Source organism: Notothenia rossii (genome assembly GCF_949606895.1).
Source record: "Notothenia rossii genome assembly, chromosome: 10".
Classification (NCBI taxonomy): Eukaryota; Metazoa; Chordata; class Actinopteri; order Perciformes; family Nototheniidae; genus Notothenia; species Notothenia rossii.
Window position 1 is genome coordinate 36275856 of NC_136908.1, and position 20899 is coordinate 36296754.

The following is a 20899-nucleotide window of genomic DNA, read 5'->3' on the forward strand; positions in this document are numbered from 1 at the left end:
TCTGTTTCATATGGGTGTTGAGATATGTATCCATAGATCTCTTAATGTTTCTCTCAAAGTGCACCAGATTGATGCTTTTAAATTCAATATTTAAAAAAAAATCTTCCCGGGGGAGCATGCCCCCGGACCCCCCTAGAGGAGGTGAGGACCCCCTTAGACAATGTTAGGTCCACGGATTTTACATGCTTATTTATACAATATGTGTGCTTATGCTAACATCATAAGACAAAAGTTGGTTCCGTGTTGTGTGTAGTGAGAACGCGCTAGAGTGAGGGGGCCCCCAAGCCAAAGCTTGCTTAGGGCCCCCAAAAGTCTAGGGCCGGCCCTGCTCCTCTGTCAATGTCCCCTCCTGAGAACAAGAATGCATGTTTCTCTGCTATTTTGAGTAAGCGTTAAAAAAAACTTTCTTCATGAGACTGATATTGTTGGACAGAGTATTTTAAGAGGATGGTAGACTGCACACTGACACACTCTGTCACTCTTGTTGGCCTCTTATGATGCTGCTGTCTTTTAATATATGATTATTTCTCTGCTCCTAGTTCATTCCTCACAGATTCTTCCATCAGTCCCAGTTATTGCATGTCAGTCAATAGAGCTTCGAAAAATGTGTCCAATTCAACAAAATGTTTTTTTGTGAGTGAAGGCCAGAGCTAAATTATAGACTGTTTGATTGTGTAATTACAAGGTGAGAGAAAATAAATCCACATCCTCATATGAAACGTATTTTATTTCCTTTTCCATGTTATACTTATACATGCTGGATATCTTCCCAGCCTCAAGGAAATACAATAAAATAAATGGATTAATAATTTTTAAAAATTGATAAAAATGTATAAATTAATAATGTTGTGGGTAAACATTTCAAATTTAAATATAAAATGAAAAATAAGTTTACTTTTGAAATGATTTATCACAAAAACCTTTCTAAGTTATAGGAAACTATTAAAAAAGGTTTGGTCAATATATGTTTCTCTGCCTAAAATAGTTGAAATTGAAGGTAAACTATATCAAACACCACATGCATGACAATTTACCAATTTTTGCCCGTTATTTAAATTGACTTTGGTTAGTTAATACAAATATTGATATTATATATATATATATGCCTGTTTTGTATATATATATATATATATATATATATATATATATATATATATATATATATATATTTTATACATATGCAGTGGGGCAAAAAAGTATTCTGTCAGCCACCAATTGTGCAAGTTCTCCCACTTAAAAAGATGAGAGAGGCCTGTCATTTTCATCCCAGGTATACCTCAACTACGAGAGACCCAATGAGAAAAATAAATCCAGAAAATCACATTGTCTGATTTTTAAAGAATTTATTTGCAAATTATGGTGGAAAATAAGTATTTGGTCAATAACAAAAGTTCATCTCAATACTTTGTTATTTACCCTTTGTGGGCAATGACAGAGGTCAAACGTTTTCTGTAAGTCTTCACAAGGTTTTCACACACTGTTGCTGGTATTTTGGTCCATTCCTCCATGCAGATCTCCTCTAGAGCAGTGATGTTTTGGGGCTGTCGCTGGGCAACACGGACTTTCAACTCCCTCCAAAAATAATTTATGGGGTTGAGATCTGGAGACTGACTAGGCCACTCCAGGACCTTGAAATGCTTCTTACGAAGCCACTCCTTCGTTGCCCGGGCGGTGTGTTTGGGATCATTGTCATGCTGAAAGACCCAGCCACGTTTCATCTTCAATGCCCTTGCTGATGGAAGGAGGTTGTCACTCAAAATCTGACGATACATGGGCCCATTCATTCTTTCCTTTACACGGATCAGTCGTCCTGGTCCCTTTGCAGAAAAACAGCCCCAAAGCATTATGTTTCCACCCCCATGTTTCACAGTAGGTATGGTGTTCTTTGGATGCAACTCAGCATTCTTTCTCCTCCAAACACGTCTAGTTGAGTTTACCAAAAAGTTCTATTTTGGTTTCATCTGACCATATGACATTCTCCCAATCCTCTTCTGGATCATCTAAAAGCTCTCTAGCAAACTTCAGACAGGCCTGGACATGTACTGGCTTAAGCAGGGGGACACGTCAGGCACGGCAGGATTTGAGTCCCTGGCAGCGTAGTGTGTTACTGATGGTAGCCTTTGTTACTTTGGTCCCAGCTCTCTGCAGGTCATTGACTAGGTCCCCCCGTGTAGTTCTGGGATTTTTGCTCACCGTTCTTGTGATCATTTTGACCCCACGGGGTGAGATCTTGCGTGGAGCCCCAGATCGAGGGAGATTATCAGTGGTCTTGTATGTCTTCCATTTTCTAATAATTGCTCCCACAGTTGATTTCTTCACACCAAGCTGCTTACCTATTTCAGATTCAGTCTTCCCAGCCTGGTGCAGGTCTACAATTTTGTTTCTGGTTTCTGGTGTCCTTTGACAGCTCTTTGGTCTTGGCCATAGTGGAGTTTGGAGTGTGACTGTTTGAGGTTGTGGACAGGTGTCTTTTATACTGATAAAGTGTTCAAACAGGTGCCATTAATACAGTTAACAAGTGGAGGACAGAGGAGGTTCTTAAAGAAGAAGTTACAGGTCTGTGAGAGCCAGAAATCTTGTTTGTTTGTAGGTGACCAAATACTTATTTTCCACCATAATTTGCAAATAAATTCTTTAAAAATCAGACAATGTGATTTTCTGGATTTTTTCCCCTCATTTTGTCTCTCATAGTTGAGGTATACTTAGGATGGAAATGACAGGCCTCTCTCATCTTTTTAAGTGGGAGAACTTGCACAATTGGTGGCTGACTAAATACTTTTTTGCCCCACTGTAAATACAGTTTGGCAAAAAAGTATTTAGTCAGCCACCAATTGTGCAAGTTCTCCCACTTAAAAAGATGAGAGGCCTGTAATTTTCATCCAAGGTATACCTCAACTATGAGAGACAAAATGAGAGAAAAAAAATGAGAGAAAATCACATTGTCTGATTTTTAAAGAATTTATTTGCAGATTATGGTGGAAAATAAGTATTTGGTCAATAACAAAAGTTCATCTCAATACTTTGTTATATACCCTTTGTTGGCAATGACAGAGGTCAAACGTTTTCAGTAAGTCTTCACAAGGTTTTCACACACTGTTGCTGGTATTTTGGTCCATTCCTCCATGCAGATCTCCTCTAGAGCAGTGATGTTTTGGCGCTGTCGCTGGGCAACACGGACTTTCAACTCCCTCCAAAGATTTTCTATGGGGTTGAGATCTGGAGACTGGCTAGGCCACTCCAGGACCTTGAAATGTACCTAGGATGAAAATGACAGGCCTCTCTCATCTTTTTAAGTGGGAGAACTTGCACAATTGGTGGCTGACTAAAGACTTTTTTGCCCCACTGTATATACATATATAATTGATGCAGTCTTTCTGAACACTTTTTAAAAAAAAATACTGCAAATGAAGAATATTTTTAATTTTCTGCACAGAGAGTGCCCTAACTTACAGCAATTGAAAAGATTTGTGAAAGGATACATTTTATTAATAAATATTGCAAAAAAGGGCTCCAAAAAAGGCATATATCCTGGCCGGCTTAACCAGTGTGTAATTCTTCAAGCACCACAAGATTCGGAGTTTATAATAATTCTTGGCCATTTATTGTGTCATTTCTCCAAACACATACAGTAAAAATGCCTGTTTTGAAGCCTTCAAAGGGTGCAGCAAAAGGACTTTACATTGTATTATACTTAAAGACAGGGCTATTCAGTTAAGAGAAGAGAAAAAGGAAAGCAAATTGTTATAATGGGTGATGTAACGATACGATATGATACGATACGATAATACTTTATTGGTCAGATCAAGTCTGAAATTTGACTTGCGTCACAGCAGCTCCATGTCCAACATCAACAGACAAGTATCCAGACACAATACATGAAACAAAAACAACAAACATTTAACATAACAGCACAATCAGTGAGAGAAAACATGCTCAAAGAGCCTTTAGCGTGCATTTGACCTGGGATTTAGCTCTGTATTTACTGTGAGGATTGACTGATGCACGAAGGATGCTTCAGTCTGACTTTATTGAATCTTGGGACCCTGTATCTCCGATTAGATGGTAGCAGTTCATATTCACTGTTCAGAACATGGTTTGGGTCAGAGATGATGTTGTTGGACAGCCTCACTAGGTTGTTATGATAGGCTGAGTCATAGAGTCTCTGACAGGGTTCTCTGACAGGGTTGACCAACAATCTTTGAGCAGATTTTTAACAGGTGGAGCAGTTTTGATTTTAAAGCTGCTGACAAACATTTGTACCAGGTAGTATTGCAGTACTGCAGAATAGACAAGATCACAGATGTAAAGAACAACAGAAGAATTTCTCTGCTCGCCCCAAAAGACCTAAGACGGCGGAGAAAATAAATTCTTTGTTTTGTCCTTTTGCACAGATATTCAATGTGATCCTTCCATGACAGCAGATGGTCAATCATTACACCCAAGTATTTGTATGAAACTCCCTGCTTGATTTCATCTGTATGGAGGACAATGGGGACTTTATGGGAGTCAGATGGTGAGCCAAAAATGATTTCCTCAGTTTTCTTGGTGTTGATCTCAAGAGCATTGCTATCAGTCCACTAGACCACCTGATTTACAGCCTGTTGGTGCAGCTCAGGGTCGTCTGTGTTACTGAGCAGAGATATTATTGCAGTATCATCAGAGTACTTAATGATCACTTGATTTGGTGTGTTGGTACGACAATCATCAGTTTATAGAGTAAAGAGCACAGCTGAACTCACGCAGCCCTGGGGGGCACCTACATTGGTTGTGATGGCAGATGACAGGGTTTTGTTAACCTTCACAAGTTGCTCTCTACTAGTGAGGAAAGCAGCATACCAGTAAATAAGGTATGGATTTACTTCCATTTTGGCAATTTTTTACACGAAGATGTCTGCTTGTATTGTGTTGAATGCTGATGAGAAGTCTAGGAAGAGGGCTCTTGCATAGGTGTTGCGTTTATCTAAATGTTAAGTGATGATGTGAACCAGAGTGGCCACAGCATCTTCCATGCCGCACCCTTGTTTATAGGCAAATTGGTATGGATCCAGTTTGTCTTGTGTTGTACTGATAAGAAATCGGAGCAGAATTCTTTCTAGTGATTTCATAATCACTCAGGTGAGGGCTATTGGTCTGTAGTCACATTAATGACAGACATAATAGGAGGTCCTTGGCACTCAGACTTTAGAGGGGTCATTGTGTGATCATGGGGCATCACCCTTACAGCATCAGGACAATATCATATGGAGTCAGACACTGGAAGTGTGCTGGAGGCGTTGACTGGGACTGATGGAAGGATGAGGCTGATGAGACTGAAGAATCTGCGAGGAACGAACTGGCGGCTGAGAAATAATCATATATTAAAAGAAATCAGCATCATAAGAGGCCAACAAGAGTGACAGAGTGTGTCAGTGTGCAGTCTACCATCCTCTTAAAATACTCTGTCCAACAATATCAGTCTCATGAAGAAAGGTTTTTTAACGCTTATTCAAAATAGCAGAGAAACATGTTTCTTGGCCCCGCCCCTCGCTCCAAGGACCATTTGACCATTTAGTAAGGTAAAAAGCAAAAATGCCTCTCAGACGCTCTTCCGTTTACGTGTTGTTGGAGATTTGAGGATGTTTAAAACCAACCTCGTCTCCGCGTGTCGTTTGGTAAACTGGGTAAATTCGTAAAAAGGAAGGGATTAAGAAACACCAGAATGCAAGTGAAACAATAATCTTGTTTTAATGATACAAAGTAACAATACAAATACAAAGGAAGTACTTCCTGCTCTTTCTCCTTTCTCACTCTCTGGTCAGCCTGAAGAAAAAGAGAGCGAACCAAAGGAAAACATAGGCTTTCATACTAAAAACACAGGAGGAGGTGTGTGCGTGCTTTCCCCCAGAGGTCATCTTATTGGGAGAGACCAACACATGGCCTGTCGCACCCAATCAGTGCGACACAGCAGAAGAAATCCGGAAACAAAAAGTCTCTTTCAGTTTGACGAAAACCAGATACCTTTTGGTGTCTGGAACGAACCTGCTATAAACAACAAGTTTCCTTATCTTATTTCACATCTTGCAGCCAGCACACACACATCCCCTTTATGGCCCTTTGTCCCTGAGTCCATCTTCCCCCCTCAGGTTACCACACACAAGTTAAAAGTATGTTTTAAGATATAGTTGTTATAGTTGGCTAAATATACGTAATACATGTAAATTACCTTCATATCAATAATAACGAGGAACACATTCCCTATGCTCTTAAGCAGTATTAGAGATGCTTTTCAAATAGTCAAACTTCACACAGGCCTAATATAGAGAACACACTCATTTGTCCTGCAGCCTTTCCAGCCATTTGAGCTATTGTTCACATCTTTACTTCAAATAAAAGGTTTCACATTGCATATTTCCAGCTTCCTTTACACATACTGTTATTATTAATACAAAGTAATTAACCACACACATCTATTTAAAACAAGTAGATTTTCCTGACAATTTACATGCTGAAAATCTTAAGAAGAATGTCCCCTCCCCCTGCTCTCTCGTCCCTGTCATAAAAGCTGCTTCCATTTCATATAGAGTAATAAAACATGTTTAAGCTAATTTCTCCACAATGTTTGTAGCCATTTAGTACCCGCAGATGAAAGAATAAAAACAGAGGTATAGTTGAACAGTAATCATGCAGCACATATATTTACTGCAATGAAAACACACACATTTGCCCTAAGCATGTGTAACGCAGCCTCTTCTTTTATGATGGAAACATTCCAGAGTGTTGGAGCTATCCCCAAATAAGGATGTCCCCTGCTCACATCCTTCTCTAAACACAAAGACTTCACCTCAATATATTGGGGAGGGAAAATATACTTTGTCCCTTCAAATTTAACACACATGAATATATATAAGGTGACATTAAAATGAATATACCAGATTGAACTTTCCTGCCATAACACGTTACTTTAATACTTCAAATAATTCAAATAATACTTCAGTGTTTAATAAAGAAAAATAATTGGACGGTAGATACACGAATTTTACACGACGAAGGTACGTTTTAACCGTTTGTTTTTTCGTTCTAATTAAAAAAAAAAAAAGCAGAAACGGGTCGTGTACTGTGTATCTCTCCTATGTAATAGGAAAAAGCTAGCAGTCCCCTAGAGAAGTTTAGTGAACGCCATGGGTCTATTGACAGCTTTATCAGCTAGCAGTTGGGTGAATAATGGAATGAGATCTCGCCACAGGGTAATTTACATGATTACAGCAGATAAAGTGAGGAATAAAAGACAAAAATGGCTATGTGGGGATTGTCCACAGTATTGAGTATGTAATTCGCTTTGGATAAAAGCGTCTAACAAGTGACATGTAATGTAATGTATGAACACGTTGATTGCAATTCAGATAAAAAAACAACTCGCCTGTGTTGACTTTGTTTGCATGTATGGCTGTCTGCCTGTGTTATTCCGGTAGTCTGCCAATTTCTCCTGCATGAAAAGAGTCAAGTAGAATTCTTTTCCATGGTCTACTCAGATTTAGTCCCACATTCCATATCGTAGGACAGCACTCCTGCAAAACAGCAATACAAAAGTCTTATGACATGTAACAGAATTTCATGTTTGTCGTTACAACCTAAGCATTGCTAAAGCGAATTTTGTATGCAGTTAAAATGTTGATCTCATCAATCAATTACCAAGTAACGTACAATATACAGTGGTTACCTGTCAGTAGTTTTCGATTTAAAATATTTTTCTTAAAATAAAACTGTTCAAATAAAGTTATATTTAGTCATTGTGTTTTTATTTAGCTAAACGTTTACTAAATTATTTACTGTCTGCTGTTTGCAACCTTTTTATTAGGTTATTATTATATTATTATAACAGAAACAGGGCACTGAAACTTACTGGTAAACCTCTTGATATATGGTCAGGTGGTTTTTCACTGGCATGGTGGAGTGGCTTACAATGTTGCTGGAGAATCCGTCCACGGCAAGGACGTGGGTCACCCCATACATCACCAGTTTCTCGTTTTGGTCAATGTGCAATTTGTGACCCATGTACTCTGCACTGTATGGCACTGGATTTAAATTCCTTAATCTCTGAGGAATTAAACACAATGTTATTGTTCTCACAATATGTTCACAGCAATGTACAATACAGGAACATCTAGATGTTTTTTAATAATACCTACACGATACCGATCTGCATGATATGGCTGGTTAGTTTCTCTGAGGACACGACCAACACGTCCCTCTGATGCTCGGATTCCTTTTGAGGCCAGGTAACCAGTCATCATTTTTCTTCCATATGTTGGTCCAGTCTGAATTTGTAAACACAAAACAAAAACTAAATAGGACCAAGGTATGTTTTAACCGTTTGTTTTTTAGTTCTAATTGAAACCAAAAAAAAACAGAATAGTTATCTCATTATTATTTACACAATTATGTCCAAAGTTATGAGTGAGTATTTCTGTCACATCATTGTTAAGCCTCAACTCAGCTCCTACGTCTCAAAGAAAACCCATAATTCAGGGCTCGTTACATTTGTTTGTATTGTGAGAATAATCAATATACAAATTAAACCGGAACTTTAGTCCACTGATGTATTGTTCCCCCACGGACAAATATCGGGGGTAGTAGCTTCCGGAACCGGAAGTTGCATTGTTTTTTAGCATTCCCAGTAGGATGTAGCATATCAAGCAGCATTAGTGAAGAGATGGATAAAAACGTGTGTAGTTACATACTAAACACACCGTCTCCAACTGCCACTCATCGATGCTAACATATCAACTGTTACTATATGGTTAACTATCATGTATATAGCTATTTAAATGCTTATGAATGGATGTTTAGCTACGTCAATAGAGGGCAACGGAATATGACGCCGCCAACCAATGGGAGAAGACTGGAAGTACCAGAGTTTATAATCGGAGCTGAAACGTTTATACGGCCCCTCTCCCGTCGCAGCCTCAGAGGAACGTCATGTTTACTATAATTAAAACCCTATCAATTTTACAAGAAGTTTCTTGGATTCTTTCTGGCCATTTACTCCTCCCAGCATTCCGAAACCCAACAGTAGGCTATAGAGTCGTGCAGTGACACGTCCTAAAATCATAAATCTTTCGATTCGATTTATGATTATACAATTATAAAAGTAGGGTAGACATGTGGAGATTATCCGACTGAACAAAACGTGATCCGTCTCTTAAATGTGTGTCAACCGCAGACATTATTTCGAGCTATTTTCCAAAATCCTATGGCGAAATTGCATAGCTTTTTTGTTGATGGAACCAGAAGAAACTTACTTCCGGGTTTTAGGACGCTTCACTACACCACTCTATTACTATGAAGTAATAAGTACAGTACTTGAGTATATCTACGTAATTACTTTACATCACTGAATTAAGCCATAGGCCTACCTCACCTCAACAGCTGCTTTAGCAACCTCTACTTCCAGTTGGGAATCGTGCACTCGCTCTCTGCCTATGCCATTTTGGGTACAAAAGCGACGGATGTTTGTGGGAGAACCCTTTTGTTAAGCCACATTCATACTGGAGATGATTTGATATATTTTGATCAGTACAACCATCTTTTATCATACTTTGTATAACTTCTCTATATGCCAACAAACTGGACTCCATTATTATTAATAAGGAGGGTGACTATATTTTTCCCGCGATCAAACTTTCCTGTCGTGCGCACAGCAGTCCTGGTGTAAATTGATGGTGCATTTACGGCACCATGCCGTAAATGCACCCTGTGTAATGCACACATTACCGCCAAGAACGACTTGTCGGACACGGCGATAGCAATATATTGTTAACAATAAACACGGAGATGGAGTCATACTTTCTTTTCAGAGGCAGCAAGCGAGTTACTCTTAAAATAGACGACATGCGCGTCGACAGAATCAGCCGCATTTTTCGGGTATTTTTAAGAGATCCGTGATTAATTATTGATTGAACAGGCACATGGTGTGTGTGTAACAAGCTAACCTTGTTTCAATAGCAATAAAGCTACGAGTCATCTGGACGAGAGAGTCAGTTAATCATTCAATTTAAAAACAAAACAATATTTAGATATCACATTGTAAATGGGGAAGGATATTATTAGGATGTTATCGGATGTTATCCTTAATTTGGTGCACAAAATAGACATGGCATGAAAAGATGTGAAAAGATTCAATGATAATTATTTTATATGAACTGTTTTGCACAAATAACTGCATAATGAAGTATTATTTGAATTATTTGAAGGATTAAAGTAACGTGTTATGGCAGGAAAGTTCAATGTGGTATATTCATTTGAATGTCACCTTACATAGAATGTGTGTTAAACTTGTGATTTCTGCATTGAGTGACTTCTGCCTAGCAGATACCAAGAAGAGGCCCCTAGGGTCTCTCTGTTAATTATCAATAGTCCTTGCAATCAACAGGGGAATTCCCGGATACATTCTCAGATATAAGGCAGTTAAAGTCTTGTAGAATTAATGATTTATCTCCTACAGACCCCAAAAGAGGCCTTGAGACTTGGGTCACCCAGCAGTAAATGAGATAAAGGTCCTTTTGAGCTTATCAATAAAATGTATTCATTCCTAGTAAGCTGACTTTGGGGTGAAGGGAAGTTCAGGGAAGCCATTAAGCGATAAGAACAATTAACTTATGTTAAAGATACATGATAGGATGTTTGTGTGTGTTGAAGATGTTTAGGGGGAATGAGTATGTGTCCTGTCAAAGAGTCCTCTGTCATGACTCCAAATCATTGATTGGGGGATCTGCCTGAGGGCAGAGGGACAGAAACACACACACAAACACACACACATACAATGTGAAGCAACAGATGGAATCAACAAACTGACTTACTACCTGGGATCCCGCCCAGAAGGGAAACCGACCAATGGAACACTGCCAACTCACTGTCTAGCTCGCTCAGAAGGGAACTCTGTGTGTAAAGGTTGTGATCATTTTGAAGATCGGCGCTCTTGTTTTTGACTTGCGTGTCTCACACAGTGGTAGAACCTGAGCACTCTGCAGAGTGCTTCGTGATTAGGTGATGTATTGTATGTTTTTGCCATTAAAGCAGATTATTGTTTAACCCTTATCCTGGCTGCTTTGAATTTTTCCTTCTTTTGAGAACCCGCTCATATAGGAACGGCGCGGAGCAGAGATTCTGCCCCAACAATAACTATAATTGAACTTTTCAGAAGCGAAGCAAGAAGAAACTTCAATAACTTAAAAACAGCATTTACTTGGTGACAGCCCTGAGACAATTTAGGAGAGACAGCAAACGCATTTCGTGGCATCTGCAGGCAGTGGCAAGTACTTCCGGCAACAGCCACAGAGGCCGCTAATCTGTGGTATCTGTGGCAAGTACTTCCAGGATATGCCACAGATGCCACAACTTGCCTAGGCATCTGCCGCTGCTCAACGGGAGTTGCCACAAGATGCCAGAGTAAGAGAAGGTTTACTGTAGCTGCCACTCGCCTTCCGTGGCAAATGCTGCTATTTAAACCCGTATTTATCGTGTAAAATGTTGCTGTTTAGGCATGACTTTATCGAACTGATCTGTACGCAGGACTGATGATCTGTACACAGGGTTGGGTTGTCACCATAGGTTGTAACGGAATATATGTAACGGTGTTACGTAATCAGAATACAAAAATCAAGTAGCCTAACTGTATTCAGCTCGCGTTACATTTGAAAAACAACTAATCTGATTACAGTTACTTTCGTAAACCTGAAGTGAATACATTTTGGAATACTTATTGGAATTATTGGTGGAAAAGTTTCCTCACAAAATGTAATATTTATTACCAGCAGAACTGTGTGCACAGCGCAGCATATCTGTGAGGCCCCGCCCCCGCACGCAGATGAGAGAGAGATCTCTTTTTAAAATTATAATGAAAGTTAGAAACGGAGATGGTTCATTCGACTTCCGGGTCACGCTCAAGATGGCAGCTTGATTTTCGCGCTCCCCAACGGTTTATTAAAATAACCCTGAAGACAACTGAGATATTATCAAATAGTGTATTTTTGCACATGATGGAAGACAGGGTTGCTACAAGAAGTAGGAAAATTATGTCTATGACCGAAAACATGGATGAACGGACACTGCAAGATCGCCGGAGTGTCGCTGGCTCTCCGACCCAGGACAGTAGCGAGGATGACGGGCCGGTTGATGCTAGCTTACGAAGCATACTGAACGAACTGAAGGACTTCAGACGGGACAACAAACAACAGCTTACAGAGATAAAACAAGAGCTACGTAGAACAAACAACAGACTGGATGAAGCCGAGGGGAGAATTGGCGAAGCAGAATCAGGACTAACAGCAGCAACGACGCTCCTGAAACGGCTTTTACAGCGCCAGATCAACATGGAGGCTAAACTGATAGACCAGGAAGGACGGGCTCGCAGAGACAACATTCGGATTTATGGGATACCAGAAGAGGCAGAGGGTAACAACATCCCCGGTTTCCTGGAAAATCTGCTGAGGGACTCGCTGGATTTCCCACATGATACGGAACTCAAAGTGGAGATGGCACACCGGGTGCCGGCACCAAGAGCCACCGGCTCACAGACGAAGCCCCGGTCCATCATTGCCAAGCTCGCGAGCTACAGGATCAAAGAAGAGGTGATCCGCAAAGCCTGGCAGAAAAGAGAGGTTTTCTACAATAATGCCCGCTTCTATGTGGACCACGACTACCCGCCTGCAATCCTTAAAAGGCGCATCGAATACGCTGAAGTGAAGAAAATGTTAAAGGAGAGAAAGCTGAAGTTCCAGACGCCCTATCCAGCAAGACTCCGGGTTTTCTACAGTGATGGCACCCGCCTGTATCAGAGCGCAACAGAGGCGACAGAAGACATGGCTTCACGGGGACTTCCAGTCACCGTCGTACCTGCCCCGACCGACCCGGACCAGAGGGAGCTTCAACTCCTGTCCACCTGGCAGGTGGCCGGGAGCCGGCGCTCCGGAGCTCCGGACAAGGCTGATAACAGAGAGAAAACCTCCCGGTCCCGGTACAAAGACAAACTGCAGGGATTCCAACGGAGATCCTCTGCAGATGAATGACAGCGTTTTTTGAATCACTGAGATGCAGATAAGTCTGTGGTTTTCTGTTATTTACTCCAGTCACCACCTGTTTACATTATATTACTATACTACTATTTACTTACAGATTAAGTTGGTTTGTTTTGAAGTGTTACTACGCCTACATCTTATTATTAAACTATGTAAAATTGTTGGGATGCCAATATATTAATAACGGACATTTTCCACCTTTGACACATTTAGTTATTTCAGTTATGACTGTGACCGTTATGCAGCCATCTCAAGGGGCCCTACTCTTATTAAAGAGCAGGCTTTCCCTTTATGGGTGCTCTAACATCTCGAGCCCCTCAAAGGCTCACCTAGAACGAGCCTCAATATTGGAAGCAAAAGACTTTGAGGAATGTAATGACATTCTGGTTCATATTATTCTGTTACTGTTATATTACTATGTTAATTTCTCGATGTTCACGAGAGTTACAGGGATGTACAATGTTCTGAGTGCTGGTCACTGTTCAGGGAGAAACTTAACAACTGCAACACCCATAGGAGACCATGGCTGATAACCATAACTTTAAAATTATTTCATTTAACGTAAACGGGGTTCTAAATCCGACCAAGAGAAGTAAGATTTTGAGTAAGATGAAAAAAGAGAATGCACACATTGTATTTTTACAGGAAACGCACCCTCTACCGAACATGAAAAGTTGAAAAGAATGGGTTTTTCTAAAGTGTATTATTCATCTTATAAAACAGGCCACAGGAGAGGTGTAGCCATCTTATTATCTCATAGACTTTCATTTGAACATCTCTCAGAAATAAAGGACAAGGAGGGAAGATATTTATTAATTTCAGGAAAGATAGAAGGGGTCCAAATAACACTACTGAATGTTTATGCCCCCCCAGGAAGTGATCTAACCTTTTATAGAAAATTGTTTGAACTAATGACAGAAGCAACAGGTATTCTTGTATGTGGAGGGGATTGGAATGTACGCCTTAACCCTAGACTAGACTCTTCAAGAGGATCCACCCAGACCTCCCTACACAAGAAACTTAAGATTCTCATGTCAGAACTGGGTGTGATAGACCTCTGGAGAGACTTCTACCCAACAGGTCGGGATTACACCCATTATTCTCATCCACATACAGTCTATACCAGAATCGATTACTTTTTCATTTTTAAAAGAGATCGCCATAGGATACATTGCTGTGAGATAGGTAATATTGACTTGTCTGATCACGCTCCACTGTCGTTGTCGTTACAAATCAGTAATAACCCTGGAAATACACTATGGAGGTTAAACTCAAATATTCTAAACAATTTACAATTTAATAGACGAATGAAAGAAGAAATAAAAATGTTCATAGAAGAAAATTATAATGGGGAGGTCGGCTCAGAAATGGTGTGGGATGCACTGAAAGCCGTTTTTAGGGGCAAAATTATGTCTTTTTGTGCGTATAAAAAGAAAGAAAGACAATTAAAATTATCAGAATTAAACAGAAAATTAAAAGAGCTTGAGACAAAACATAAAAAGGAGCCAGATACAACTCTCATCTCAAAACTAAAAGAAGTTAGGAATGAGATAAATATTTTGTACGCACAAGAAATAGAAAAAAAGCTGATCTATACAAAACAAAAATATTATGAATCCGGTTCAAAATTTGCGAAGTTTCTGGCGAGGAAACTCCAAAAGCAACAGGCGGATAGCACGATCTACAAAATTAGAGACTCAGACTCTAAAACTGTTCTATATAAGCAAAACGAAATAAAAATGACTTTTCAAAAGTATTACAAACGATTATATACACAGCCACACCTGGAGGGTGAAGAGCAAACTAGACAATTTTTAGATTCTCTCAACTTACCTACCTTGTCAGAAGACCAAAATACAAAATTAATAACTGCAATAACAGAGGAGGAGTTGAATATGGCGATCTCTAGACTAAAAGCAAACAAATCACCTGGCCCGGATGGTTTTTCTTCCGAATGGTATAAAACCTTTAGGTCTGAGTTAATACCGAGCCTCCTCCGGACATTCAACACAGCTTTAAAAGAGGGAAAAATCCCACCATCGTGGAGAGAGGCTACTATCTCTGTTATACCAAAAGAAGGAAAGGACAGACTGGATTGCGGGTCATATAGACCAATCTCAGTTCTTAACACCGATTACAAACTATTCACCTCAATTCTTGCCAGGAGGGTCGAAAAGGTTCTTCCCCAGCTTATCCACACTGACCAGACCGGGTTTATCTCACAGAGACAGACCCATGACAATATTAGACGTTCGTTACACATATTGAGTCATATCCAGGAACATAAATTACAAGCCTTATTGGTCAGCCTGGACGCGGAGAAGGCCTTCGACTCTGTGAGTTGGAAGTTTCTATATAAAGTTTTGGAAAGGTTTGGATTCCACGAAGAGTTTATTAGAGGAATTAGTACACTATACAATAATCCAACTGCACGGATAAAAATAAATGGGTACCTATCAGACACTATTAAATTAGAACGAGGCACAAGACAAGGTTGCGGAATGTCGCCATTGCTTTTTGCACTTTATATTGAACCCCTTGCCCAATGGATAAGACAGACCGATGACATTAAAGGCATCATCATAAAGGGAGAACAACACAAGACCGCGTTATACGCAGATGATGTTTTGCTATATTTAAGGGAACCCTCGAGCTCACTTCCTGAACTGTTTAAGCTATTGGACACTTTTGGTAAATATGCAGGATATAAACTAAACGTTCAGAAAACCCAGATTTTAACATTAAACTATACTCCCCCTAAACAACTGCAAGATAAATGTAATCTGAAATGGGACCAGACTTCACTGAAATACCTGGGTGTGCTGATTCCAAAAGATGTCTCCACACTGGCAAAGATTAATTATGATCCCCTTTTGACCAAAATAAATGCAGATATACAGAGATGGAACTCCAACCCTTTCATGAGTCTTACCCAAAGAATTGAATCAGTAAAAATGAACATTCTCCCACGACTTCTTTTTTTGTTTCAGGCTCTCCCCACAGAAATCTCCACAAAGCAATTCTCTGAGTGAGATAAAATGATTTCCAGGTACATTTGGCAAGGGAAAAAACCCAGGGTTAGGTTCAAAACGTTACAACTGCCGAAGGAGGAAGGAGGTATGGCGGTACCACATCTGAAAGATTATTTCTACTCGGCTCAAATTAGACCATTGTTGAACTTATGCAATCAAGACTACCATGCCAGGTGGAAAGATATAGAATTGTCACTGATCAAGGACCCCCCAATTCAGGCAATATTAGGCAATAAGGATTTAGAAAGATTTATAAACAGCACTCAAAACCCATGGATAAGATTTCAACTTAAAATTTGGAACTCTGTTAGACAGGAATATAAATTATTAGATAAACTAAGAATACTCAGATGGTGCGCCTATGACCAAGATTTCAAGCCTAATGAGTTGGACTCAAGATTTAAAAACTGGATAGCCAAAGGAATAACAACATTTTACTCAATAACGGATAAGGGACAATTAAAAGATTTCGAAACTTTAAGAGAAAAATATGCTCTGGAAAAGCAAGACTTTTATAGGTATCTACAACTACGCCATTATTTTGACCAAACTATTAAAAAATACCCACCAGATATGGATGACCCAGTGCTGAAAGAAATTTTAGGAGCCTATATGTCAAAGTTAAACAAAGGTATTATATCCAGACTGTATAAAGGCTTCATGGCAAAAAAATCTCACTCCACAGACTATGTTAAAAATAAATGGGAAAATGAAGGTAATTTTGAGATCTCGAAGGAGGAATGGCACAAATATTGCATCTTTCAGTGGAAATGCACCAACTCGCATACATGGAGAGAATTTGGATGGAAATGTCTAATTAGATTCTTTATTACCCCAAAGCAAAAATCACACTTCACAGGAGAGGATTCAAAGTGCTGGAGACTGTGTGGGAGTCAGGATGCAAATCACTGGCATATATTCTGGGATTGTCCAGTCATAAAACATTTCTGGTTAGAGATACACAAAATATTGGAAAGTATATTTAATGTGAAAATACCTTTCCAGTTTTGCATTTTTATTTTAGGGAAAAATGATTTTCACCCAGGGCACTTCAACAATTATTTATTTAGTATTCTGATATCTGTTTGTAAAAAAACCATCACGAGGCACTGGCTGCATCCTGACTCCCCCACAATAGAGGAATGGAAGGTTATAGTTAATGAAGTATACATAATGGAAAAAATTACCTTTTCACTTTGCCTACAAATGGACAGATTTATTAAGCTGTGGTCAGTATGGGTCTCCTATGTACAACAGTCACGGCCAGATTTCGTGGACTTAAGTAATTGCTAGATTTGTCTTTTTGTGATGGTGTTATTTACCTTTGTTAGTTTTATTTATTTAGGCTATTTTGATTCTTGAGATCTCACTGTTCTGTATATATGTATAATATGTTATTGCTGCTGTATCGAGAAACCCAGATGCTGATGTCCCAACATACCATGTACATCTATGTTACATCCCTTTGTTCTTTGTTCTTTTTACTTTAATAAAAAAAGAAAATGGGAAAAAAGAAACGGAGATGGTTCAATAAAACGTGCAAGATAACGTTTATGTAGCATTTCTTTATTGTCGAAATGATGACATTTCTTAACGGGATAAAATCAAAGTGAATGGCCTGCTGCTGCTGAAGGCATGGTGCAAATATAACTGTCCTTTGTCTAATTTATAAAGTAAACCTTAGCATCTCACTAGCAGTGGCAACTGCAATCAGTTACAGCTGCACTAAGTCTGTAGCCAAGTCTAAAAACACCAGTGTACACGTTGCTGTGTCAATACAGATATTTATTTGTTAATTATTTGTCTTTACTAGTCATAATACACCTGGTTTATCGTAGCAAGCAGTGGAAACTCCCCTCAAGAAGCGACAATTGCCAAGGGCGTTGCAACCCTCACTCGCCAATATTTCATCATAAATATAGCACGTTTGTTTATTTTAGCAAACCATGCTCCAAGTAAAATTGAATAGAAATGATAATGTATAATATTTTTGAAAAATAGAGATCGCACATCAGTCCTGTGTACAGATCAGTTCGATAAAGTCATGCCTAAACAGCGACATGTTACACGATGAATACGGGTTTAAATAGCAGCATTTGCCACGGAAGGCGAGTGGCAGCTACAGTAAACCTTCTCTTACTCTGGCATCTTGTGGCAATTCCCGTTGAGCAGCGGCAGATGCCTCGGCAAGTTGTGGCATCTGTGGCATATGCCGGAATTACTTGCCACTGCCTGCAGATGCCACAAAATGAGTCAGGCCCTACTGCAATTTAGTCATATAGTCCAGCATGACATTTATTTATAAACTATATCAGTGACATTTAGATTGATACTGAGGTCTGATATGGGCATACAAATAATCTTGAGGATTAACTACTAACTGCATGTTTTTTTAATACAATTAATAAACCACTACCACCATTGAAGAAACGACACAAAGGAATAAATTATGCAAGGACACACATGGAAAGACAAAGAACAATGTAGTGATTGTTTAAAAGGAAATTGTGAAATATATATAACCTCTTATTTTCTTTTAGGTCAACGCAGGTAGCCTTTTCATCACTGATGCCGCCAACGTTGCGGTTTTTCCATTGGATAGTGGGTGTTTCTGCTCCCTGGACCTCTCTGATCACGGTCATTATGAGGTTCATGGGGAAAAACCTGGGGAGACTCAAAGGATCCAGACAGAGCAAGCTGAGTCAGGGCCGTTTGCTTTTCGTCATAGTCAGCCAATGTCTACTGCAAACATGAGTCAGTTGACTAGATCAATTAGCACCCCTCGGTCATTTCAAAGGTAATGAGATGCCCATTTCATACGTTGGCATGCTTTAGAATGTTACGTTTTAGTCCATGTTGCTAACTAAATGTGTGTCACTGTTCTTTTTGCATTACAGGTCAATACATGTGTCAGAAATAATGGATGGAAAGATTGTTTCCACAAGGGTGGTCATGATCAGATTTGTTGAATCAGAGGCAAGCGTTCCACTGATCACAGGAAAAGTGAATGTGGCCATGGGAGACACCGTTGGGAATGAAATCGTTGAGTCTGAAGGGACAATTAGTAAATATAATTATTCTATATTTCATTTTCATTTGTGCAAAAGATAAGGGTCTGAAAGTGCTATCAGTACAACAATGTGCCCCTTTTAACATTTTATTTTCACGTGTCTTTACTCTTTATTTCTCTCATAAAGGGTCTTTGTACTGGAGGCAGAATGCAAGAAAGATCCATGCTGTTGAGAGCTCTGCTTTCAGGCAATGGCGTTGAAGAGGCTCAAGAAGCAGGTGTGGTTGAATAACAAAACTGATTTTGTCTGGAGAAGTTCTGGTCTATCAATAGGGGAAATAATTTAATGTGTAAAGAAGGGCTAGCACTCAAACTGAAGGGTCACGATATGCAGCATTTCACTTCACTATTTTACTCGCTAACAACAGACTGGCAAAACTCTCTCATTATTTGAAAAAGGCTGCTTTCTGGCCATTTAGCATTTTTGCAGCTCAAGGGCTATATACGTTTGCCATCTGGGGCAGACATGCATAAGCATGGGCTTCACTGTAGCACACCTCAGTACTCTGTGGGTCAGCACATGGTATGAAGAGTCACAGTCAACATCTGTTCAACAATCATCATTTATAAACAATATCCTTTAAATGTAATTTCAAGAAATGAAATGTTTCCACATGCTCTTGTTTATTTAGCATAATCTCATTTGCCATGGAATACATAACTTTCTTTAATCTCTAATAAAATGAAGAAAAAATCTTAGATGACTGCTAATACTTAAACTATTTTCAAAATGTGACAAAAACAGGAATGAGCTCTCTGAAGTCCACACACTGAGCAACAAGGTGGAGGAACTGCTGGATGCATCCCAAGGCCTGGAAGAAGTCACCAGGAAGATTTCTGACATAGTGGCAGCCAGCCAGGACTTGGTAGTACCAAGGCCAGAAGTCAAACAGGCATTTAGCTGTTTGATCTGCAGAGGTATTGTTTTCATCTTCTCTTTGAATAATGCTCAGTGTAACAAACAGTATTTAAAAAATAAAACATATAGGTGCCGGATTTTCATATTATTCTAAGTTAATCTTTTCAAATCTATTTCTGAACAGTATCTTTCTCAGTTTGAGTGCATGCTTCAGAAATACAGTCCATGACATCAATCAGTAACTATCAGCATATCTTTAAAAACCTCTCTTTTTTCTTTTTAAAGACACAATGACTGGACCCATGTTTTCCTCCTGCTGCCGAAGCATGGTGGGATGCAGGCTCTGTGTGGAGGAGTGGAGGATAACATCTCCCCAATGCCTTAAGTGCAGGGATCAGGAGCCAGTGTTTACCCAGGTTGCTGGACTGTCTGCAGCACTGGATGCTTTAAGGGCCCTGCCCTAAAGTGGACAGCAGTTCAGTCGTTTATTGTTAAGTTTATTGTTTATTGTTAAGTGGTGTGTGTTCAAATTCCAGGTTCCATGATATCATCTTACAGAAAATTATTGTTGTAGTTTTCTTTAGCTCTATGACTTGTTAATTGTTCATCTGCAATGTTTAATAAATGGAAAATTGTTTGATTGCGTGTCCAACGTTCTTCCGTGAGTTTCGCCCCGTTGTTAAGAAAAACAATTGGACGGTAAATACACGGATTCTTCGTAATCCGTGTATCTAACATCCAATTGTTTCTCTTTATTAAACACGTAAACGGAAGAGCGTCTGAGAGGCCTTTTTGCTTTTTGCTTTTTACCTTACTAAATGGTCTAATGGTCATTGGAGTGAGGGGCGGGGCCAAACTCACGGAAGTGATTTCAAAACAAAAGCAC

General features: G+C 39.5%; 2 protein-coding genes across 2 annotated transcripts in view; one reads left to right on the forward strand and one right to left on the reverse strand.

The window, feature by feature from the left end:
- Window positions 1–5747: 5747 nt before the first annotated feature.
- Window positions 5748–20899, reverse strand: part of LOC307022235 (uncharacterized protein) — a 50734-nt gene continuing 35582 nt past the window's right edge. The window contains exons 2-4 of the mRNA XM_079654924.1: window positions 8166–8294; window positions 7880–8073; window positions 5748–7544 (exon numbers count right to left, since the gene is read on the reverse strand). Coding sequence (XP_079511050.1) covers window positions 7511–7544; window positions 7880–8073; window positions 8166–8270 — 333 coding nt within the window. The 5' untranslated portion in view covers window positions 8271–8294 and the 3' untranslated portion in view covers window positions 5748–7510. The remainder of the gene's footprint in view (window positions 7545–7879; window positions 8074–8165; window positions 8295–20899) is intronic.
- Window positions 11889–20653, forward strand: LOC307022359 (uncharacterized protein). The gene is made up of 5 exons (XM_079655142.1): window positions 11889–18881; window positions 18982–19148; window positions 19282–19372; window positions 19900–20072; window positions 20299–20653. Exon 1 carries the CDS (start codon window positions 11892–11894, stop codon window positions 13041–13043), a length of 1152 nt encoding a protein of 383 aa, XP_079511268.1. The 5' UTR covers window positions 11889–11891; the 3' UTR covers window positions 13044–18881; window positions 18982–19148; window positions 19282–19372; window positions 19900–20072; window positions 20299–20653.